Below are 25,896 nucleotides of genomic sequence, written 5' to 3' on the forward strand. Positions count from 1 at the left end.
CAGCTTCAGAGTGCAAAACAGTGGAGACCTACATCACCACAGACAATGACAACGAGAGGGGGGAGCGTAATGGCAAGAGGGTCTGCTTCAATGTAGCTGCCGACGAGCAGGAGGACTCTGGTCATGACACCATCAGCAACAGAGATTCGTACAGGTAACCCTGACGTGATATTCGTAAGTCCTGCTGTCTTCCTCTTCAATGAGAACCGTGTGTTGGAACACTGCCATGATACACACTGGAAATCCATTGCTGTGGAGTAGTACACTGTGGGGAATGTGTATATTTTTTACTCCAATTTGTCATTAGCACCACTTCTTATGTGAGAATAACGGCTGTTAATGTAGCACTGAGTGAAATCGCCTAATAATCTCAACACAGCAAGAATAGTTTTTCCTGCACAGTACCACTTTTTTGTTGGAGGCTTTACTTTGCTGCACACATTGTAAAAACTGAAATTTACTAGGAATTTTGGATTGGAATTAAACTATTGAAATTGTCTGATTTCTTTATTTATTTCTTATCAAATATGCAGTTGAGTTTATGCTTATGAAATTTATGATACAATTATGAGAAAAAATGACACCCATTTAGACTTTTTTTTCTGCTTCATCAATACAAAAAAGGCTAACAAGATGCTTGGATACATTGTGAAAAGTGTCGAATTTAAATCAAGGGAAGTAATGTTAAAACTGTACAATGCATTAGTAAGACCTCATCTTGAATATTGTATTCAGTTCTGGTCACCTCGCTATAAAAAAGATGTTACTGCTCTAGAAAGAGTGCAAAGAAGAGCGACCAGAATTATTCTGGGCTTAAAAGGCATGTCATATGCAGACAGGCTAAAATAATTGAATCTGTTCAGTCTTGAACAAAGACGACTACGTGGCGAGCTAATTCAAGCATTCAAAATTCTAAAAGGTATTGACAGTGTCGACCCAAGGGACTTTTTCAGCCTGAAAAAAGAAACAAGGACCAGGGGTCACAAATGGAGATTAGACAAAGGGGCATTCAGAACAGAAAATAGGAGACACTTTTTTACACAGAGTATTGTGAGGGTCTGGAATCAACTCCCCAGTAATGTTGTTGAAGCCGACACCCTGGGATCCTTCAAGAAGCCGCTTGATGAGATTCTGGGATCAATAAGCTACTAACAACCAAACGAGCAAGATGGGCCGAATGGCCTCCTCTCGTTTGTAAACTTTCTTATGTTCTTATGTTCTTATGTTCTTATGTTCTTAATGCCAGTGTGACACATGGATTAGCTGAAACAAATTAATAAATACATAACTGTGCCCCAGAGCTGAATGTATAATGTATAGCTTACTGTGGATGAATGCTAAATACTCTACTGTTACCGTGCATTAAAGGGAACCTCTGTACTTACATTGTTGTGTTTTCTCTGCAGTGACTGTAACAGCAACAGGAACTCAATAGCCTCTTTCACCAGCATCTGCAGCAGCCATTGTAGTTCATACGTACACAGTGATGAGATGGATTCAGGTAAGGTAAAGTTATTTGGATAAAGGATCTTTGTCCTGATAAGGGATGTTTGTCAAAGTTTTTAATGATTCAGATATTGTTGTCCAGTAATACACCACCTGTTGATGTTGGTGTTTTTTTATGATGGGCAACGACCTGCAAAATTCAATCAAGATTCTTTGTTCTTTGCTGCCTTGTATTGTTAGATTTATGAACAAGTGAGCACCCTTTTTCTAGATTATGGGGCCTTATTCCATGGTTGCTGTTCAGATCCCTCATGCTGATTTTACTAATGTCCGTCAACAGGAGATGAGCTGCCCCTTAGCGTACGGATTTCTCATGATAAGCAAAAGAAATTACATGGCTTTCTGGAACATCTCTTTAGTCAGGTAAGCGTGTTTTTATGTATGTATTTATACAATCTTGGGGTTTTGATACTTATCAAGTTCTAACTTGTGGAATTGTTCTTCACTTGTTTTATAGAAAATAAAATGAATCGCACAAAAGCAGTCATCTTAACTAAAACTCTTGCTGTTCTGGGAACGCAATTTTTTTTCATTAGAAATATTTTTCCGGATGTTAGTTTTATTGGAGTTCCTAGTTTTTGCTTTTTACAAAAGGCAATGTGAAATGTATTGTGGTGTTCTCGTGTCAAGCTCTACAATTAAGCCAAAAAAGTTATCTGCACATGCTAAACCAGTAGAGAACATAGTTAACCTTCATGTTTCTGTTATACCACGCGTATTATGTCACAAAGCACATCTTCAGGCTTCAACAAACCAGCATAGGGCATAAGTCAGCTGTAAACAGCAGAATATCTCAAAACTGTTGCCTTCATCACAGCATAGACCACAGAGCATCACAATGGGTTACCGAGTTCCTTCTACACTAGAGGTTGCTCCTTTTTTCTGATCATTGATTTTAAAAGGATTTGTTGCTTAAACAAGAACATTATAACAGTAACAAAGTGGGATTTTCATAGTCATTTCATCTCATTTTTGCTTTGATCCTAATAGGTGGAGTCAACCACAAGTCTTCTAAAGGGTCCAGCTGTGGCAAAGGCCTTTGAGCAGACGAAATGCTTCACTCCAGGTCGAGGGCTACAAGGTATGTAACAGTTGGAGCTACCAGCTAGAATCAGCAGGAAATTGTGGTGTGGTCACAAGGGTGCATGCTTACAGATGCCTTAGGCAACAGAGTTGTCTTCCTTAACAGGGTCACAGAGTTGTAGAACCTCAGGTATTATGTGCTTTTGTCTTTCTTCATTCAAAGGGTTTATAACGGTATTAGTAACTGATATTAGCATTGTGTATGCATATGGTCTGACTTATTAGCAATATTTTCACAATGGTTTTCATTTCACTTTATGTCATTACAGATGCATATTTAGTGTTGTTTTAGAACTCAGGTAGTATAAATGTCATATATGTTACAGCCATTCAGAGATTTTACTGAACGACAAAAAAGACTAGAAGTTATATACCTGCCAAATGATATATATTTATTTGTCAAACTCCATAAAAGATGTAGCAATTTGGTCAAATATCTGGTTTAACAGAATGACTAACATTTACTGTATACATCAGTATAGTTTTATTTATTCATGGACTGTCTTTTATTTGATATCAGAGAATTTCATTTTGAGCAATGTCTTTAAAATATGAATTGTTTAGATTGAAAAGTGTTCCATGCTGTTGTATATTTCTTTGTCTTATGCACGTGTAAACATACTGAAACGTTGGGAAGTTAGCTCTTTTGAGCAAAAACTGGGTTTCCTCCCATTTTTCTTCTATAAATACGGAGTATCTTGCCCACCTGAAGAAGTGTGTCCGTCGCTAAGGTGCATGGCTAAGTCTATTCACTCAAGTAATCAGGGGTTTTGTTAATTGAACCCTAAATCTTAATGTCTAGTAATTCATTTTAATTAATGAACTGTGTATGTTTTCCATTTTATCTTACAAGATGAAATGCCAGACTTTTCATAAAAAAGAATGTACACGTATTATGTTGCCTGCATGCAGTGTACTTTTTTCAGTGTCCAATAAGGGAGAATGGAAACAGTGAGAAGCCTTTAGACTGGGAGATAAAGCAGTTACAAGCTTAAGTATTGATCTGCTGACAAGCTTAAGTACTGAAGTACATCCTGGATTCCCCGATAAAACATAGGATTCCCCTGGTTTATCATCACACAAAGCACCCACCATGAAAAAGTACCCCAACATCTAAATTCTGTACCTTTTAACCTTCTTTCATACGCATAGTCTACTGTTAAGCATCTGGTTGATATGAAACGCAGAGGGAAAAAAAGTGCTGAACACATGTATGCCCTCTACTGTGGTAAAATAGTAACACCATAAAAACAAATCCAAACACACAGGATTCATTATGGAGGCAGAATCTCCTTTCGTCTTCTTAACACAAGCAGCGTTATCTCTGTACCCCCTTTTCTTGTGCTGATGACCTCTTAGTTTGTTCTTGAGCTTGAACTACAGTATTTAGTGTAAATTACATTTAGCTCCTCTTTTAGAAGGAAGTGCTTGTTTTTCTATTTTAATGAAGAATCTTAGTCGTTGTTGTGGTTTCTCAGCAAAGATATACCGCTAATACAAAAGAAAGATGTTTCTTCCTGTTGCCCAGTCACTTCCTATACAATAGGTCAGATTCACTCCAGTGGTGTGGTTGCAAACTGAACTACCTCACAGGAAGTAATTAGGTAGCAGGAAGTAGAAACTTTAAACTTTTAAACTATATTATAATTGCATTTGAAAGATCTTTAAAAACTCAAGTAACCTGGCTGGCTGGTTGCTAGGGATCTGAATATTGACTTTTAATTTACAAAACAATCCCTTTACACTACACTAATGCATTTCTTGTGGGTGCTCATTGATGATAATGCTGGACATTTTGGAACAGAGTTCCAGCAGGAGATGGAGCCCAAGGTTAACTGCACTAAGAAACTGCGACTTCACATCAAGCAGGACCCGTGGAACCTTCCCAGCAGTGTCCAGAATCTAACACAGACCATCGGCAAGTTTGTGGAAGGTCAGTCGCAGAAACAGAAAAAAATAAATAAATAATAAAACACAATATTTCTGAATGATTTCATTGTCAGTGATGCGTAACACGTCCTCAGGGATGTTCAGTATATACTACATGATCCAAGATAAACAGGTTATACCTGTGAAATGTAGTTTTAGTCGTCTGGGGTCTATGGTTGTGTAATTGGAATTATATGTTGGGCAAGAGGAGCTGTAGAGGGTTTCAAATAATCCATGATCCAGATCCATGAGAAATACAGCAGAGGCTTGCCCCCTGGGAGTATGAACAATTTACTGGGTCTCAACCTTTTTATCACTAAGATATACTCTGCCAGTTCAAGGTGTATATGGTTTCCTTTTGATACCTACATAACTGAAAAACCTTGCAGGTCATCTAATCCAACCGGGTTTTAAGTTTAAATGTCATTATCCTGCAGGTGTCTTAAAAGTTTAATTGACAGACTTAAAAAAAGCATCCTTAATTCATTAGAAAAGCAATGTTCTCACAAGTCCCTTATTGTTTTGGTTGATTTTAATTGCATACATATTCTTTACCGTGGGTATTCATTTCCAATTAATTTACGGGCTCAATACACTTAATTGGTACCACGACTACTTGTCTAAGAAGTAGACTGCAATTAGACCTGGTCTTTAGTGTATTCAGATGTGTCATTCATTTATCTTGAAGTAATAATTATATGTAATTCATAGTTGACCCTGATTCTGATGTTATGTAGCCACCTGTAACTTTTGTATCAGGTGGTTTGTCTCAGATAACTTAAATCAGCTGGAAATTATTTCACAATGAGATTAGCTTGCTGTTAAATTATTCTTATATAACTTTTATGTAATAAAATACAGTATAGTTTGGGGTGCTGCATGAGCAATCCGTCTCACAAGTTCAGTAGTACCCTGTGATCTACCAATGCTGAATGTCTAGGCGGAGCATTTGTTCACTATTGTATGATTTCTGACTGAGACTTGTTCATTCAAATGTTTTGCATATTTTTAAAGAAAAAAACCGTGATCTAATTAGTGATACCAAGATATTTACTCAGTAACAGGTCTGATTGAGGGAAAAATGTGTAATAAAGTCCCCACCCACATAAATAATTTCTTGTTTCCATAATTTGTGCCAGTACTGTATTTATAATATTGTACATTGCAGGGCCCTGTAAAGTACAAAACTGTGTATTCACTCTACAAAGGGCCAGAGTGGCTGCTGTTGTGACATCTTTTAAATTGCAACTTGGCTATTTCAGTTGTTGATCTTCAATTTAATGTAATATAGAGGGTTGTGTTGTGTGTGCATGTATGCAAGAGTATGATAACATGTAAATGATTTGTGTTTCTTAACATATCTAACACATACCGAAATGTTATCCCTGCAAAAACTACAAGTCATCTTAATTTCAGAAACATGCTGAAGTAGGGTAAAGACACTATTAACCGGACAGTGCATGAGATCCAACCTAATGTTAACAGCTAGAGACATGACTAGCGCCCCTGCAGGATGTTCTTGGAATTCATTCAGGATGAACACTGAAACAGCTGCAGTCATTCCTGCTTTTCATTGAAGTAGTACTGACTCCATCTGATGCAGTATTTTTATTCTACAGCTTGAATATTTAGAGGTGCTTAGTAAACAAATCCTGCTCAGATCTTAAGTCAGATATATTTTACCTTTGATGTATATTGGAAGTGTTACTGTCTATGCAGTCTAACCCCTTTTTTAACACTAATAAAATCTGTCTGTTCATTTTGAGAGGTATACTGAATTGGTCTTTGAAAAAAAGAACTTTCAGCAGAATAGGAAATCTAAATGAAAATTAAGCTGAAACTTTTTTTTTTTTTTTTTTTTTTCAGAGGTGAAGACACGCATCCTTTTGGCTCTGCTTGAATACACAGGTCAGTCAAGACTTCAGTTTATCTCCTTTAAATAAAGGATGTTTTAGGTCTCTATGAAGAAGTGTTGTTTGCAGATGGTCTGCTTAATTTGCATGCTCTCAAATCCAAACCGTTCTCATCTTGGTAAGCAGCAAATTTATCTCACCTAGAGACATACATTTTGGTGGCAGCTTCTTGGTTTGACAGGGAAAGATAGTGTATAAATTATACAATTAAATATTCATTCATTTACCTGTACATACTGTATGCTTTAGAAAAAGTGTAAAACTGTAACCCTTTATTATTCAACAGTTTTTAATAAAAAAAAAAAAAAACTGAGGATCCTTTAGTAATTTGTTAAGTGCTTTAGAACAGAAAATGTGTTAATCAGTGGGCAATGGAGACAAGAGACTTTGACTTGTGACCTAAGATGGCTGCCATATTGGGTCATGTGACTGTTTGTTTGAGAGCTTGGCTTCATACGCAGTACATTTATATTCTATGGTTCTCTTGGGCAAGTTCTATCATGGGAGTCATACAAAATATGAGCCCTTTCCCTCAATTTTTTTACAACACTACTGCTGCCTGTGTCAAAGCCTTGTATCTCAGAAACCATCTGAGTTAATTACACCATATTTCTAGGGTTCTATGAAGATTTCATGTCAGATGTGTTTCTCACCATGAAATTGACCTCTTCAGCTCCATAGGGACAGTACATTTAATTGTAATGTTGGTATACAACTGTATTCTGATATTCTTAAGTTTTATTACCTGTGTTGTCCTGTAAACATTGCTTTAACCTCTGGCAATTTCACTGATACATTACCGTTAACCATTTCAGTGCCACATTTTCTAAAGCTATGGCCATGTTAACAGTACAGACCACTTGTCTTTACAAGCTATATTCTACGATTATCTCAATAAGGTTCCTTTCCAGTTGTCCAGGAATAATTAACCTTTTCACTGGCACATTATTTTTAACCTCTGCATATATCATTGCAGTCTTTTTCACACTATGTCCATGCTTTTTGTTTTGCTCCTGTTAATTACTTTTTTGTGCTATACATCTGTAGATTCGGAGATTCAGCTCAGAAGAGACATGGTTTTCTGCCAAAGCCTGGTTGCCGCAGTCTTTGCTTTCTCGGAGCAGCTATTGGCTGTCTTGAATCAGACACACCACACTGGCAAGGAATACGAAACTGAGACTCAGGAGGCCAGCAAAAGGTGGCTGGAGCAGATAGCCTACACAGGGCTGCTGTTTCACTTCCAGTCCCTGCTTTCACCAAATCTGGTAAGGGGGAAGTGTTCAAACTCAAATTTAAACTAATACAGGTGCTTTTGGTAAAGTTATTAGTTGTTTGCATTCAGCTCATATTTATAGAATAGGCTCTGCTATAAGGCTAATACACTTCAGCTGCAAAAGACACCAACTTCTTTCACCTCATTCTAGTACAAAAACAGCTTTGTTGTTTATTTAATGAGGGGGCGTGTGCTTTGTCTGTCTAGTCTATTGGTCAGCAGTATAATAACCACCACGTTCTTTAAATAGAGACAGTAAGCAATTATTCTTTTAGACTGGATTTCATTTTGGTTCATTCTCTCCTGACATGAAGATAAAAAAATAATAAAAAAAAACAACATTTCTGGATTTCTGCTAGCTTCTATTTTCATTTTCATTTCCATTTCAGCTGGTCCAATGACAAACAAGTAGGATTTACACATTAAACTCCAGACACTTCAACTTGTTTTGAACCTCCATACCCCAGTAACCAAACCAAGTAAAAACCACTAAATACATGTTTTGACAGGAAACTTACCACTGTGTGCAAGATGTAGGACAAGATTTGTACTGAAAGAAAACTAAGTGTATGTACATACAGTATACATTTTTTAAAAAAGTATGTGTAGGGGCATTCCCAAATGATTTTAAACCCAGATCTCATCGCCCCAGTCCTTGGTTCTGAGTATTAATGTACAATAACTCCTGGTTATTTACTGTAACGTAGCGGGGTAAGGAGGCTCGGGATGTGGTCAGGGGTAAGCTTAAACAAACTGGATTTATTTTTTACTACCCCAAATGCAAACTGTGCAGCGGGTCCTGTTGCTGTCAGCTGCTAATCCTGGCATCAGCTATCTCAGCCTATCTTTCTGGGAATATAAGGAGATGCTTGTCATGATGATATAAGTTTTCATGATTCTGATAGCGCTAATGTTTTTAATTAAAGCTGTGGTGGAAGATGTATGTTATTAACATAGGAGTACCTATTTTTTTTTTTTTTTTTTTTTGGTAGATCGATCCTTTTTGCCACAATAAGTGTTAATAACAAAACCAGCAGGATTTCAGCTTTGAAAATGGAGTTCTGACTGGGATTTGTTGCTTCAGCATTGCCATGTCTAAAGGGAATTGTTAAATAGCACTGCTACTCTGATGCAGAAACATTGATTAACTTGGTGCATATATAGAAAGCTGCTCAAATATTAATAAAGGATCATTTGATGGTCAGTTATTGTATGGGGTCTATTCAATTGATTTTAAAACTGGTAGATCTAAATTCCAGCACTAGTAAGATAATTTAAAAAGGGTTCCTTTGTGTACCAAAACAACGAAAATATAAAAATGAAACAAAACATGCGAAATGCAAGGAAAGACCCTACACTGTGTGTGCTGCTAACATCTAAAACATGTTTTTAACAGAATCAAGTTTTTTTTTTTTTTTTTTTTTTTTTTTGCACAAGGCTTTTTTGCATCCATGGCACACCTAGCCCATACGCTGTACAGAATATGTTTTAGTAAAAGCGTTTTTGCCACTTTTTTTTTTTTGACTTCATATTTGCCAGATTATACATAGAAACTCAAGATGTTCTGGTGATCTTGACCTGCAACCAAATATGGCTATCATATTTCAAGCAACATTTTCGGTTTTTGAATAATAATTAAAACACAATTATGTTTTCTTAACCTCTTGATCCAGTTTAATTATGGGGATGGTACAGTAAAATAGACTGTTTGGCAACAGTCGGAACCAGCACACACATTTTAGAGTCTAGTTCAGATATAGAACTCAAATAGCTTTGGAAAAATGTGTTGATGACCTTGTGTTCAACATGTAAACCTTACAGGGGTAGTTTTTTTTTAAATTTATATATTGAAAGCGAGTTGGTGTTTCAATAAGGTTTCAGAAGAAGAAAAAAATACCATAAACGGAATATTAAAGCAAAACTGCTGTCCTTGTTTTTGTAAAAGTGTTGATATCACTGCAGAAGCACCAGCCACCCTCTTCCTCTGCTGGGTGCTGAATACTCTGATCTCTGGTGTTGTAAAGACAAAACCAATATTAATGTCATTTTGAAGTGGTTTAACTGTAGCTTTGTTGTGTGCTGATGTCTTTAGGCAGATGAGCTGGCGATGTTGGAGGATACAATAGTTGCATTAGCGGACCTGGAAAAAGTTACTTTTTACTTTAGACATTCTGAAGGAGATCCACTAGTTGCAAGTAAGTACACAGAACTCCCTAATTTAAACATGAAAATAAAGGGCAGTGCAAAACTGTTGTATCAGTGAACATGTATAGTTGATCTTCTGGGTTGTCATAACCTTATCATACAATTTTAATTGTTTAAAAAATGTGTGTAACTGTAACAATTAAATAAGCTTTCCACTTTTAAGGCCTGGCTTAAATACAACTCATAGCTCCTTTACCGTCGCTCTATTCCAATAAAAAAGATGACATGTAATGGCACTACTGTATATCATTGCAATACTTTCAATTTCTGTACCAGCCTAAGCCTTCTAACCCTTAAGGATTCATTGACACTACCCCTTTTTTTTTGTTTATATTTGTACTATATAAATGTAATCAACATAATGAAAAAGCACATTAAGCACAATTTTAGCAGTGATCGTGTTAAGCCATAAATCTGGTTCTCTAAGAGAGATCCTCTTTTCTGTACGCTTACTTGTTTAAAATGTATAATCTGTACTGTACAATTATATGCCTCTCATTCAGCTTTATTCAACTACTAAAATTGATCAACTTGGAAATGACGTACAATTTATACTTTTTTTCTCTTAAAAGTGATATGTTGATGTACAAAGACATGTATAGTTATATAGTAAAGATTGCAAATGTATATCGATACACTGCATGTAATTAAGATTTTCTAGGTAGTTAATTAAAATGTTTTCTGTTGAAATGCTTATTGAGGACTGAAGTATTACTTATTTTTGCGTTCATGGCAATATATGCAGATGAAAACTACAGAATTTGTTCAAAGCCAAAAAATATTGTAGGACAACTAGAATGAAAACTAGCCTAGTAAGTTAAAGTATTAAGATTACATTAGCCAGTAGCCAACACAGACTGATGTTACTTAACATACAGTATATTAACATACAGTACATGTTGATCATATTGCTAGCGAGCCCTGGGGAATACCTTTGCCTAGTAAAGCATACATAACCTGTATTAGTTCAGAACAACAGAAATTATATAGAAGGCATTCATTTGAAATAGTGAAGTCTGCCAAGTCCAATAAACTGTTTTATCTTCTAAATTTCCATAGATATGCCCATCATGTATCAGGTTGAAGGAAGTCGGCAAGCATTAAAAGTTTACTTCTATCTTGAGAGTTACAATTTTGAGAAGCTTCCGCAAAGGCTAAAGAATGGTGGCGGATTTAAAATCTATCCTGTACTCTTCACTCAAGGTATGTTCTCTCTGACTGTAGAATAGAAAAAAACATGTGACTAAGAGAGCCAGGCAGGTTTTATAGTGCAGCATGTAGAAATATACATGGATGTTGAATACAAAGTACGTATCTATTTTCTATTGAGATCAATTAGAGGGATGTCGAAGTACCATTTGACTGACTGGAGATTTTTCTAGAAAAAAACAATGTCCACACTTACGCTTTCCTAGAACGCATTACTTCCTGTGTATCCAACTGTATAGCTCCTGTCACACTGCCATGCTCTACCCAGGTTGTGACCCAGTGTCATGCAGGTTGGCTGCGTGATTCCCCCCCTGCTTTTGAAGAAGCAGGGTTGACTTGGGTGACAAAAGCAAATAACCCAACACGTGTAGCAATGCCCCGGAAGCAGCTTGTTACGGACGCTTCTTTGGATTGAGTCGTCGGCCCAAATGTTGATTAGAGCAAATGTTTCTTCATCCCTGCTGCAATCTGGCTCGTGCTGTATCTCAAAACACAACAATATGGCTAAACAGAATAAACAGAAATGTTGCTTGCGGAAGTGAAACCTTCACGCTGGCGTGGCTGTTTGTTATTTCATCGTCTTACGAATGCCCAACATGCATTTTGTCAACCCACATCCTGAGGTGGGTGGTTGCCGACCTGGGTAAACCAGGGTACGACCCGGGTATGTGGTTTTAGACTACGTAGGATTGTGACCCGTGTCGTAACCTGGGTATGAGTGCCAGTTTGAAAGGGGCTTTTGTAAACCATGTGAGTGAGTCTGACGCTGGAAGTAAAGTTTATCAGGAAGAGAAGTCTAAGCTTAACAAAGCTATAGTGTGTTTCCAAAAAAAAAAAAAAAAAAAAAAAAAATCTGGATATTCCGCAATTAAAGAATTCCATCAGAAGGATTAGGGGACCAGTGATATTGTTGCCAGTGCTAATCAGAGGTGATACATTTGATTTTGTTTAAGTCATCAAGAATAAAATAAGACTGCAGTACATTTTTCCTAATAAATTATATAGCCAGAAATGTAAACCCTCAAACTCAGCATGTGAAATAATACTGAACCCCTCATAATTGTGAGCCAAATGCTAAATGACAGCAATGTACTTGGATCGTCTAGATGATCTGAAAGAAGAAGAGTCAAACTGAATCTGTACACAGAACCAAACAAGGCACCATCTGGACAAGCCTGGGGTAATCCCCCCCCACCCCCCCCACCCCCACGGGGTGGGGGTTTCGCTTTCTTGTTTACAGTATCCCTCACCTTTCAGTTGCTGTATAAATTTTGCCCAGTAGAGAGAAACCGCTCTTTTCCTGAATAAATAAAGGGCTCTCTCACTAGAGGACTGCCAGCGGGGCTGATCCAAATGTGAATAGAGCTTAATCAAGTATACTTTTTTTTTTGCGTCACTTTAAGTCTGAACATTTCAAATATTGCAAATATTTAACAGGACTGTGTGTACAATAGATAGAAAATCCAGTCGAGCCCTTGGAGTTAATGTATTGTACTTAGTTTTTAAGTGTTCATTTAAAATGGCATTAAAGACCTCAACATACTTTAATATATTTGTTTTCAAGTCTGACTGATAAGCTTTATTATGCCTGTTTTGCAAGGGTACTGTAATGTAAATTAGTTACACAAGAGGTTCTAATCTGCCCTGTTTTATGCAGCTTTGGAGAGCATGGAGGGATACTGTTACAGGGATAACGTATCTGTGGAAGAATTTCAATCTCAGATTAATGCGACTTCCCTGGAGAAGGTTAAACAGTACCACCAGAAGCTCAGGTAGGTGCCCGTTCTTTTGTCTTGTCTGAAGGACATCTTGTGTCTTGTTTACAGCTCTGAGGTAAATGATTGCCCATGGTTTTGGCTTGTGTTTTTCAATTCAGTTAAAAAAAATACTTCAAAGTAACCCTGCAAGGTTGTTTAGATTCTCGGCTGTACTTAATGTATTCTAAAATGTATGTGCTGTTGTTTTTTGCCTATAAGAACAAATCGTTGGCAAGACAGCAGATTGGCAAAACATATTTTACCATGAAGACTTCGATTTAATAAACATTGCAGAAACCACCGGGATTAGAAAGGATACATCTCTTACAGAGGTCTAAGATAATTTTGCAGCATGCTATAGGGATTTTTATAATTGCTTTAATAAATGTAGGAATGTTTTTGGCAGTTAAGCCAACATAATTGCATGCTCATGAAAATGTTTCTGACAACCTAGACATAGAAGTTAAATGAGCAGCTTTTTGTAGATTCAGAAATTTAAAACCTTGACCTTTTGTGAATGCATGCCTGTCTGGAGAAGGGCACTCGTCTGGAATTATACATGAAGTATTCAAATGGTCAGTGTAAGTTCACGTTAGTGTTTAACTGTAGCAGTATCTGTTAGCTGCTTGACCTTCAAATCATGAAACTAGTTGTCATAAAAATGTTTGTTTGTGTCACTAGAAATGTTTGTGAATGTCTTCACCTTTATATCCAGGATACAATTGTATTCTTCGTTCTGACTTCATCTTTTTTGTTTAAAGTGGTACTAAAGGTTAAAAGATTGCTACCAAAGAAGTTGAGGCCACCTTTATCCAGGATAGAAAAAATGATTACTGTCACTTTTAGTGCTTTATAGGTTACCAGGAACAGTACATATGCCTTATACAGTATGCACGACTGCTCACTTCTATCTGTGACAGGAACCTTGCAATCAGTTCAACTTTTTAAAAGCTGATTGCATTATACCTTGATAATGACTTGCATCCACTGCAGATGAACCTTGACAGAATAAGAAAATACTGCTTTGTGCTGCTTGTGAGGACAGAATGCATTAGCAACTGGCATCTTCTGTATTCTCTGTTACTAGACAAAAGGGAGAAAGGGACAGATGTGTTCAGCCTTGAAAGTGTAATTTGTCCAATTTAAAGTGGCAATGTGTCTTTCTCCTATATGGCTTATTATATTGGTTCCCTGTAGCTTTACTTTCTGTTTGTTTGTTTATGTATTTACTTACGCATTTATTATGTGTTTTTTTTTTTTTTTTTTTTTTTTTTTAAGTTGTATCCTTTTGACACTTATAGTTTTACATATATTGAGGTTCTAGAACTATATACAAATTTGGTCAGATGTCGAGAAATAAAGGCACAATGAAGGGAATTCTCAGCTGATAATGCACTGCTATATACCAGGTTACTTCCTAAATGTATCATACATGCCTAAAGTCAGTATTTGCATATGGTTGTAAAACAACATGTAAAAACTGATCTATGTTCAGGTGATCCTGTTGCTGGTTGCTAATAGGTAAACATCTTCTTCACAATTTAGAAATTGGTAACTGCAGTACAAAGAACACGAACAGTAGTGAACAATAAGAAACTGGATGAGCAGAGCAAAAAGCACAAAGTATTGGTTCCCTATTCATAGAGTTTTAGCTCATTAGTTATTTATAGAAGTAGTATTGATGGATTGAATCACGTTAGATATTAATGAAACTGGTTCTGTTGTTGGTTACCTCAGCCTAGAAACGTTTCTTGCATGTTGCAAATCCGATGTTTAATTAGTCAATAGAATTGATGACTGTTTGTGTTGCTTTTAAAATATGGTATTGCACAACAACACTGCATTCATTTTATAGAGTTAAAAATGCAAGTCACATACAGGCATTTGAGATATTGATTATACTATAAGGGTTGAATTTTTCTATAGTATTGTGGGGCTTTATCCAGGGGTTTATTTGTGCTGGATCCGGTACCTCTTTGTCTGAGTGACAGGCTAGAATTATCCAGTTTGCAAATGAACCGTATCAGAAGAAAAAAATGTTGTTGCTAAAAAGAACACCATGTTATACATATCCATGTAAAAAAATGCCTCCTTCCTGTTTCATGATTTGCATGACGAAACTGTTCTGTAGCCGTACGTTTTAGGATGTGACATCAGTGCGTCGCACCCTCTTTTTCAAAAGGTTGAATGTGACCAACCGAACAATCAGTAGGTCATGTTTTTACACTCCAAACTGCAAAATGCCAAAAAAGATTAAGAAAAGGGTGTACAATGTGTAAATAAAGATCTTCTGAATGAAGTAAGTACTACTGATAACCATATTGACTATAAGCTCAGCCTCATGTTCAGTTAATGGCTGACTATTGAAGGACTTGGTTTGCCAGAATGTTGGTCTTTCAACAGACACTCATATTCTGTGAAAAAAAAATAAAAATGTGGATTATCACAAAAAAAGTATACTTGGATGCAGTATTTGCCCAAAAATAACAACCTTAGCAGGGTAAAAAAAAAAAACCAATGACATGAACATTTCCAGGTAGTGGGCACAATACAGCATTTCCCCCACTGAGACACCAAAAACAAACAACAAATATTGCTAATTTAAAAGAAATTATGAACATAGAGATTCTGTTGGCCACAAGGCTGCACTGGAAATAAATGAAGTTGCCAAAAAAGACACATTAGTAGAAGCCTATGCAACAATAGCAGCTTGTGATGTAGAAAGTACGTAGTAACGTTTTCAGCACAGCGTATAAACAGGCTATGCTGAACTGTTGTGTTTTTTAAAGCAAAATGCATGTTAAAATTTTGAATAGACTTGACATGACTTATTTTGCACGCCAATGTTGCATTATTTTCCTAAGGAAATGAAAACAAAACTGCCACGTAACATGGAAAACAAAACTAAATTTACAGTAATGCTTGACTACTGCTCTTAGTCAAGTTTCAATGCTGATCGTATATATTCGTGTGATTCTTGATGACAAGAAACATATAAACCTATTTCTTGAGTTGATAGAACTGGCTGATGTGAGCGCTAAGGACATAACCTATGCTTTGATAAATACAATGTTTTCTCTGGAATTCACTGAGGATTACTTGAATGATCACCCAGTTTTAGTAGCTTGTGACTGTGCTGCTTGAACAGCATTGCAAATTTATTGCAAGATTAATTTCCAAACATCATTATCTGGCCTTGTACAGCTCATAGTTCGGAACTTGCTGTTCATTACGCATCTCCAGAAGTATCTGGTATGAACCACTTCAAAGCTCTTATGGTTCAACTATATTCGCTATATCATGCATCACCCCAAAATTCCAGAGAGTTAAAATGTTGTGCAGCATTGTTGAAAATGAAGGTGTTATATGTATTCTTGTACAAGGTGGGTTGCATCCAGCTTTTGGGCTGTTAAAGCATTGTGGGAAAACTTGTGTTGCTTTGTGTGAACATTTTCGCAATGCAGCACAGGATAAAAGCAGGTACTTGAAAGATAGAAGTGTTTATGGTGGACTGAGGAAAAGAATCAGTGGAATTTGTACAGAATCACGGACTAATGTGTGACGATCCACAAGACAGGCCCTTGTGCAACAACAGCACCCCATGCTGCCAAAGGTCTTCAATTAAACGACATTGAACTACTTGCAGGTGGGGGAGAAATGTCACGTAGTGCTAAACCATGTTTGGTTTTACAGACGTTTGTAGAACAATTTAAAGCAAAGACTGATGAGTGATGTTGGTGAAAAAATCCTGAATGATGCATTGTATCCATGCAGCTGGCCTAGGGAAAGGGTTTTAACCTATGGGGAACATGAAGTTGCTGTGTACTGGATCTCAATTTACAATTTATTTCAACTTGTAACATAAGTATTGTAACACAAGACATTGAATACTGTACCAGCAGTCACTGTAACAGCTATTTCCTTAAATGCAGGTACTAATAGTGCTGCTTTTTAAAAGATCACAAAGCTTTAGTCGTTAAATTAAAATAATACCCCTAGCTTTTTTTTTTTTTTTCCTCCGCCAACAGCAGATTACTATAACCCTAAGGGACAGTGCTGTTGCCAGCTTCATCCACAGCACTGATTACTACTGTCATACATTAGTAGTTGAGCTCTCAACAAAAGGGAAGAGAGGCCCCTACTGAGCTATGAGCACCATTTCCCATGAATCCTGTTTTCCAAGTTGAAACCAGGTCCAGCCTTGGTTAGATTAGCACAGAAGTGTGTTGATTTAAGACTGCAAAATCTGAACTCTTTCCTTTCGTGTCAGCAGTTTTCTTTTGCCAGCAATGCCACCTGATCACGCCTAGACGTAGAATAATTGAGTTATGGTTAATCCAGCCTTCGTTCTAAGGAAATGTGACAGTCTGAAGCTCATGTACTGGCACAGGGAGAAAGGGGTGTTACAACTGGGGTGAAAGTGAAAAAAATGGCAGTAAATCCAGCTATTTTGAAACAAATTCCATTGATTAACTAAGTACATATGGAGGTGATTAATCATTCTCCTTGGTGAAACTGTACATTTTTATGCATTTTTCCTTTTTATATTTTCTAAGGCTTCCAACGCCCACTCAGAAAATCTGCCCAGAACCATGGATGACAACATCAAAATGTTAAATTAACAGTGGTGTGGTATGAATTGAGGAAACGAACATAATTACTAAAGGTGGTGGATGTAGTTTAAATTGCAATGATGTAGAATAAATATCTTTGTGGTTTGAATTTTTACCATATGTACAGCACAGTCTAAAATGTGTCACCTCCAAGTTTTCAATGGTGAATGACCTGAAGTACAAAAGTGTCACCTGTACGATTAAATTGAAAGTCAAGAAAGCAGTTTTTAACTGTGTACTTGGCAGTGGGCATTTTGTGGACAGCAGTATTTTCAGAATATCATACAATGCTGTGAAGGACCAAGCAAAGCTCACTGAAGAGTTGTGCCTCAGGGCATCTGTTCTGCATTCCTTTGCACTCTGTTGGATCCCTGTGATTGTTATGCAGAAAGTTAGTGGGGTGTGCAGTTTCTGCTGTGATGTGAGATATGCCTGATCAGTTACAGTAAACCTTTGCACTCTGAACTTGCAAGTGAACTGTCCAGTTTGCCATCTCCAGGCACATTCGTGAGTATTGTCCGAGGAGTCAAATGAAAGAGAAAGAAATGAAACAGAAAAAAAAAAACCATGACAGATTAATATCAGAACCTACTTATATATAAGAAATCTAATTTATGCACCAAACATGTATGTTGATCAAATAGAGATTTCTTCTTAACCTTTTGAAAAGCCTGGATGATGGAAAATGTGTGACTTTTACAAACATCACTCGGCATGTGCTGTGCCCCAGAATAGATTTTTAAGTTTTTTGTTAATGTACTGGCTTTTTAAAATATTGTTTTATTGTGCTTACCGTAGGTAGCGGAAATTTGTTGCCACTGAATCGCACACATAACTTCAAGATGAGTGCACTAAGGATAAACTGCCCCTGCTGACGTTGCTACCCTAGACAGTGGGAGCACCAGAGCCAATGCAACATTCTCAGTAGAATCCCCAGCGAAGACACAAACCTGCCCTCCCCTATTTGACTCACCATGCACACCACACATTCTTGCCTTTACCAGGTGAGAATAAAATATTCTAATCAAATTGCCAGAGGGTTTTGCAAAAGCACCAACATAACTGACAACAAAGAAAGAGGAATATAATTCATACAGTACTTACTAGAGTCAGTCTTCGTAGTTTAGCTACCAAACTGAAAAAGATAAACTTAACGTCCTTATTATTAGTGCTTTGACAGTAGCCATGGACAGACTTCAAAGTAACACAAACAGCTACTGAAAGCACTGCACAATTCCTAATGATTTGGTGAATCTGTTTTCATAGACTGAGCCACTGGAAACATACATGTAACAGTAAGCACAGTACCAGGAACATCTACCTGCATATTCAGTGCAGCCTCCAGTACAACACAAATAGCAAGAAGGCACAGAAATACTGCAAGGCAATATTATTCTAACTTGTCTGCGGTGACTTTGGTGATATAGCAACTGGAAAACAAAAATCCCCTGGGCTGGATATAGTTCTCGGAGGGTTAGGCTGGCTCTAAATGATGAATGTCCTGCTTTTTTTTTTAAATATCAACTTATTTTAATACTTCTAAATCTGTGTAAGAGAATTATGTTTAAATACGTTTTGTTTTTGTTTTGGCTGATTTTTATATATGCTGTTCCAAGCACGTATTGATCCAAAAAAAAGTTTCAGGTTGTTGATTCAAATAAATATTGCCCAGAAATACCAACATCTGTATATAAACCAGTCAGAGTTAGCTTTCACTGCAGAAGGGATGACGGCTTAAATTATTTTCATGGGACCTTACATCATGCACAATATCTAATTGCACTGCAAATCACAATAGTTAAGTCGTCTATGGCTTGCTTGCTTGAAACAGTAACTCAAAGTAGTTGTTATAGCTCCACTGAAGAAGTGTTGTTCTCCTGTTTCCCTGCATTAGCAGGATTTCAAAGCCTGGAAGCAATGCCAAACATAATACAATCCTTCATTCAGGGATTTCATTCCGAGCCTCCGCGTGGTTATAATATACTCACTAAAATCTTACTTTAAATAAAAAACAAATGTTGCTTGTTTTTGATACAAGGGGACGTTTGAGTTATATATGTAGCTATGAGAATTGTTAAGCTTCTAATGGAATAGCAGAAAAAAACCACTCATGATGCTTTGGTTTTCTCACACTAAATTGCTCAAGGCTGAAGATTCCTGAGACCTTTTCAACTTTGGTTAAAGCTTGTTAGTCATTAATGATGGCATCTGTGATTTATTTTCCTCTCCAGTAACTCAGGAATTGATAATTGCAATTTCAGATGTTGCATGAATAATAAAGATGTGTATCAGCTTTAGTGACAAACAGGATTATATCAATGTTCTTTGTTGTATACTCCCAGAGGAGGCTGTCAAACAGAATTATACAGCTGTCATAAAGATTGTAACTTGTTCAAGATTGAAGTATTCTGTACTGGTACTTCAATTTTTGTTCTGAGAGAGCTGAGCAGTTTAATAGACATAGGGGTTAAGGACACACACGCACACATACAACAAATACAGATAACTCAGGAGCAGAAAGTACATTTAGAAAAACAAAGAATCATGAGAGTAGTTCTACTGTTATACACTGACACTGGGGTACTGATTCTGAATTAGTGAAGATGCTATTTAGACCAGAGGCTTGTATACTGCTGTCCGTTAGATGCCTCTAGTAGACTAGCTATGGCATTTCCACAAACTAGCCCTGGAGGATTGTTTTACTAGAGACATCTGTACTGAATATCTTTCTTGGTATGTTGTAATACAGGAGATTTTATATATATATATATAGAGAGAGAGAGAGAGAGAGAGAGAGAGAGGCGAAATTGGGCAGTTGGCAAAGTGCCTAGCTGCGGTGGGCAGTTGCTGAATTAGGTTAGAATTTTATGTAATTTTGTCAACTGCCCACAACCACCCAGGCTGATAGCGAAGAAAGACTTTAGTGCGCCTTGTAGTAACAAACGGACGGTGACACAGCAGTGTTCATCCTCTGTGTATCTGCTGCAGTTCTCAATAATAGTTTGTCAGTTGAATAATCATTAATCATTAGACTGACCTGAATTGTTTATATTATTTTTATTTTTGTATTTTAATGAAATGCTCAGGCAAATGTCTAATTGTCTGAGATCTGATGTCAACTATTGTTAGACATGAAATAATATTGTTTGAATGTGTAAAACATATTTTCTACAGAACGAAAACTAAACTTTTTATAAGAAAATGTCATATTGTCGTTCATATTTCTAAATAAGAAAAATACAAACTTTATGCTGTTGATTTAATGATTAGTATTGGCACTGCATTATTCCTGAGTTTCAGGTAACTATATTTAACTGGGTGGCTTTTACACGTTTAAACTAAACCGTGATTTATTAGTTTCTTGCTGATATTGAATGATCTCTCATTCAAACAACGCAACTCTGCCAGGAATGTGTTTTGTATTACTGCAATAAGAATACCAGAAAACATTGTGTAATTCTCTTTTTCTGAACAAGGGCACATTAGTTAATAACTGGAAACCATTTAATTTTCTAGTGTGATTGGAAAGTGCAGGTCATGAAGCCAAGCTTCTGATAGGAAGTTCGGTAACTGGATACAATGTATTATATGATCTGAATGTAAAGAACTGCTCAGATGGTACCTATTTGTCCTTAACCTGATATAGGATGTCAGATTGCTGTCTGCTTGCTATGTTTACTGATCAGACAAATGCAACTTTATATTATGCAACTCAGCCCACTACAGAAGAGTGTAGATTGTAAAAATCTTAGTGTGCATTTTGCAATAAAGGTAAAATTACTCTGTACTATGCTATGGCTAAACGTTTTGCATTACCCTGTAGAATTAACGAATATTTGCTTCACGAAGTCGAATGAAACCTGCTGAGTAATGTTACGTTAACATGTTCAATTACATACTACTTTATAGTTTTCCATATATGTAACGAAAAATTGAAAAATGTGATTTTTTTTTTTAAATCTAACATGAAATAATGTAGACTTTTACAATATAATTTTGTAGTTTCTTTAATTACACAATGTTAAATAAAAAAATCTAAATTATATATTTTTTATTTTATTCTATCTTAACCTTCTGTCTTCTAGGTGATGCAAAACTTTTCTAAGGAAGTACAGTATATTTCAAGTTTCATTGGAATTGGTCAGATGACAAATGTGGAAACATAATCACACTAACTGAAACAAGATGTGTCTTAATTTAAACATGCATGGAAAGCTGTCTGTGTGTTGACAGCTTAAAGCTCTTAACAGAATATTCCCTTGACAGGTTTTTTATTTTTCATCTCAACACTTTCACAGTGCCAGTACATGGTCCAGAGAAGACTATCGGGCCTAAATGAGATTATTTTGTTTTACGACCACGCATGTGTTCTACAAGGTTCTTTATCGGCTCGATGCATTTTCTTCACTGACTGCAAATGAATTATGTTATTTATATTTTAACATTCAATTTTTAAACTCAGTGTAAATGTTAAATCTTCATGTGTCAAATTGCCCGGCCCCTGGGCTATTTATTTGAGTATGTGTTACGTGTAGTGTGTTAATGTTGGTGTATAGTCATTTGGGATAGTACACAGGGTATAAACGGGTCTGTGTAACATGAGTGTTTAAAATGTATATTTGTATTTAGGCACGAGGATTGCACAGCACTTCACATGCAAGTAAAACGTAATATGTGAACACAGGGAATTGCACTTTATTAATTCACGTGCAGTTGTACCGCGACTCCTATTGAATGATTGATTAGCAATCGAGTCTCGGTACAGCTGCATAAAAGCTGCATGTTTTTGCTCGGTTCCTGCTCTGGTCTGCCTCTAAGAGGCGCTGGTAATTCCGGTTCTGACCCCACATGTCACAAAGATAGCTGCAGTGGGTGACGTCAGACCAGAAACAGGAATCGACTCAGAACACAGGTTTTGGAATGGTGAAGGCGCTGTTGCGCAGTTTAATAATTAAACAGACAGGAAATAAAAGGTTTGTAACAAAAACAGCACACGGCATGTGAGGCCAAAATAAATAGACAAACAAAACGAGTAGACACTAACAAAACAGGGTGGACGAACGCTACACAAAACTAGTAGGGTGCTTGTGCTTCCAGCACTCGTAGCAATTGATATTTATAGTTACGCTCCCCCCCCCCCCCTCTCTTGTTCTCCACTCGCCGAACACACAACCCCGAGTGAGTGAAAATATGCTGCTTTTATGCAGCTGTACAAGAAATCATTCAATTGGAGTCACGGTACAACTGCACATGAATTAATAAAGTGCAATTCCCTGTGCTCACATATTACTTGAAGTGCTGTGCAATCCTCGTGCCTAAATACAAATACACATTTTAAATCACTCGTGTTACACAGACCCGTTTATATCCCATGTACCAATGACCATACACCAACATTAACACACTACACATAACATATACACAAATAAATAGCCCTGGGGCGGGGCACTTTGCCACACTTTACTATAAAGCCATACACATAAATAAAATAAAGAAATGCATTAATAAGTTATAAGATATTTGTTTCATATTTTGGGCACCTTTTTTTTAGTGGTTGCCTCCGACGATGGTTCCATTACAATTTGTAGCTGGACTGGGGTGTTTACACTTCAATCTGTGCAGCTTTGAATATTTCTTATTCCTACTGTGATTGGCTACAAAGAGACTGTATAATGTTTATTGGGTTGGTTTTTCTTGTGTACTATTTCCTAGCAACTGAAGACATTGTGGTACTCTGCTGGTTACCTCACTCCATTTTGAGGTTTCTCCTGTAATCAGTAATTTCTGTTTTCTACATGTTAACCTCTCCCTAATCCATGTACATGTGTTTCCTTGAATCTCTACTGCGTTCAGTTTGAGAATTACTCTTTTATGCGGGACTTTGTCAAAAGCTTTCTGGAAATCTAGATAAACCATGTCATATGCTTTGCAATTATCCATTATCAATGTTGCATCCTCAAAAAAATCAAGCAGATTAGTTACACGATCTCCTTTTCCTAAAACCATGGTGACTGTCTCCCAGGATATTGTTACCATATAGGTAATTTTCCATTTTGGATCTTATTATAGTTTCCATAAGTTTGCATATAAGAGAAGTCAGGCTTATTTGTCTGTCGTTGCCTGGTTCGGTTTTGTTTCCCTTTTTGTGGATCGGTATTACGTTTGCAATTTTCCAGTCTGTCGGTACAACCCATGTGTCACGAGACTGTTGCATGATCTTAGTTAGCGGTTTGTAAATAAATTCTTTCATTTCTTTGAGTACTATTGGGAGGATCTCATCCAGCCCAGGGGATTTGTTTATTTTAAGAGCTCCTAGTCCCTTTAACACTTCTGCCTCGGTTATGCTAAAGTTATTTAAAACTGGATAGGAACTGGTTGACATGTGGGGCATGTTGTCTGTATCCTTCTTTGTAAAAACTTGTGAAAATTAATCATTTAATATATTTGCTATTTTTTTTTCTTCATCTATGATTTTGCCATTTGTATCTCTTAGACATTTAACCTCCTCTTTGAATTTTCTCTTGCTGTTGTAATATTGGAAAAACATTTTGGAATTGGTTTTAGCCCCCTTAGCAATGTTCATTTCTATTTCTCTCTTGGCCTTTCTAACTTCCTTTTTGATTTGCATTTGCAGTTCTGTGTACTCTTTCTGTGTACTTTGTTTTTGGTCCCTTTTAAACGCTCTGTAAAGTCCCTTTTTTCACTGAATATTTTTTTTAATTGATCTATTAAACCATTTTGGCAATTTTAGTTTTACATTTAGATTTGTCTACATTTGGGATGTAAGTGTTTTGCTCCTCTAGTACTACATTTTTAAAAAAACAGCCATCCTTTTTCTGTGGATGTTTTCTCTATTTTACTCCAATCTACTGTTAGTCTCTGTTTCATGCCTTCATAATTTGCCTTTCTAAAATTGTCCTGGCATGGTTTCCTTTGTGCAGCGTAAAATGTCATTGTAAGTTCAACATAGGCGTTCTATTACTTGCAACACAAAAAGGAAACTTGTAGCATCATAGCTGGGGAAAAATAGTTTCAACTGTGAGGATGTTGTTATGTTTACAATATTATTTTTAAAGTTCCTTAATACCATTTTATAGGCAAAATAGATGCACAATTTTTCTTCTGGCTATACAATACATTATTCTGCAAGAGAAAAAATGAATCCTGTTAATGATCAGTTGCCAGCACGAGAGCATTCAAGTGTCCTTTGTTAGATACAGATTAAAGTACGTGAATAAAATATCCTCTTAAGCTTCAGAAATGTCACTGTATGTAGAAACCCCTTGGCAAGCTTCCAGTCTTTCCATTAGGTCCTCTTGTAAAATTTAATGAAGGAAAGTAACATCCCAACAGTCATTAGGGAGAGTGCTTTCAAAATGTGTGTGCTGTCCAGTAAAGGTATGTTTTGAAACTTCAAATGCTCATTTATTTTAATAAAGACTTTGATTCTCCAGATAAAAGAAAAGAAAAACCAAAAAAAAAAAAAAAAAAGAATTTACAACAAAACTTATCAACATTAGAACAAATAACTGTATGTATCATTATGTATGTCATTTCCAGTATGATAGGGGGAAAATGAGACAAAAACAACATTGTGAAGCAGCTGTGTAGTTGTGATTCTCACATCCTTTAGCCGCAGAGGGTAAATGGATTTTCAGTTTCACAGCAGTCAGGTCAAGGATCACTTGGCAGGAGTTACCTTTCTTTCTAACTTCTTTGCTGAATAGTGATGTTCTGAGTAAATCATTATGTGCGCAATGCACCCTGTCCTCTATCTCGACTAACAACTTATTTACTATACCAAAACCAATTATGGGAATAATGCTACCGTATGGATTTTATAGATGTAAAAAAAAAACCACACACTATATATATATATATATATATATATATATATATATATATATATATATATATATATATATATATATATATATATATATATATATACATACACACTATTAAGAGTCATAACTTTAAGCTGTTTCTGTTTTGCTGTTTGAAAGACACAGGGTAGCATCTTGTTTTGGAAATATACTGTTTTTGTTATTTATTCTGGCAAGACATTTAATTTGCTTTTTAAATAAAGATTAGGATTTTTTGACAAGGGTTTCACTGATCATCATCATAAAGGGGCTTCTATCAGCATTGAAATTAACTCTGGAAATAAGTGACAACTAAGGGATTTTAGAGCAGAGAAAAACAAACTGCATTGTGAGGCCCACTCTAAAGGCTGAGAATAGTTCACAGGCAAACAAGAATTCAAAACAACTGTATAAACCATGCTGAAGACATAGCGGTACCTTGATGTTTTTTAAATTCTAAACCTATTTCTTTAACAGTGTCATTCTGCTGTGAATACTTAAGGTCATTAATTGCTTAGATTTGCTCCTATGATTTATAATGCC

General features: G+C 36.4%; 1 protein-coding gene across 1 annotated transcript in view; it reads left to right on the forward strand.

The window, feature by feature from the left end:
- The window catches only part of LOC121314343 (phosphatidylinositol 3,4,5-trisphosphate-dependent Rac exchanger 2 protein-like), a 134,293-nt gene that overhangs the window by 87,504 nt on the left and 20,893 nt on the right, over positions 1-25,896 (forward strand). The window contains exons 26-35 of the mRNA XM_041247483.1: positions 1-154; positions 1,407-1,501; positions 1,787-1,869; positions 2,497-2,587; positions 4,394-4,522; positions 6,385-6,426; positions 7,479-7,696; positions 9,797-9,899; positions 10,969-11,112; positions 12,776-12,890. The exon at positions 1-154 is cut by the window's left edge and continues 26 nt beyond it. Of these exons, the coding sequence (XP_041103417.1) occupies positions 1-154; positions 1,407-1,501; positions 1,787-1,869; positions 2,497-2,587; positions 4,394-4,522; positions 6,385-6,426; positions 7,479-7,696; positions 9,797-9,899; positions 10,969-11,112; positions 12,776-12,890 (1,174 nt within the window). The remainder of the gene's footprint in view (positions 155-1,406; positions 1,502-1,786; positions 1,870-2,496; positions 2,588-4,393; positions 4,523-6,384; positions 6,427-7,478; positions 7,697-9,796; positions 9,900-10,968; positions 11,113-12,775; positions 12,891-25,896) is intronic.

Source organism: Polyodon spathula, chromosome 4, assembly GCF_017654505.1.
Source record: "Polyodon spathula isolate WHYD16114869_AA chromosome 4, ASM1765450v1, whole genome shotgun sequence".
In the NCBI taxonomy this organism is placed as follows: Eukaryota; Metazoa; Chordata; class Actinopteri; order Acipenseriformes; family Polyodontidae; genus Polyodon; species Polyodon spathula.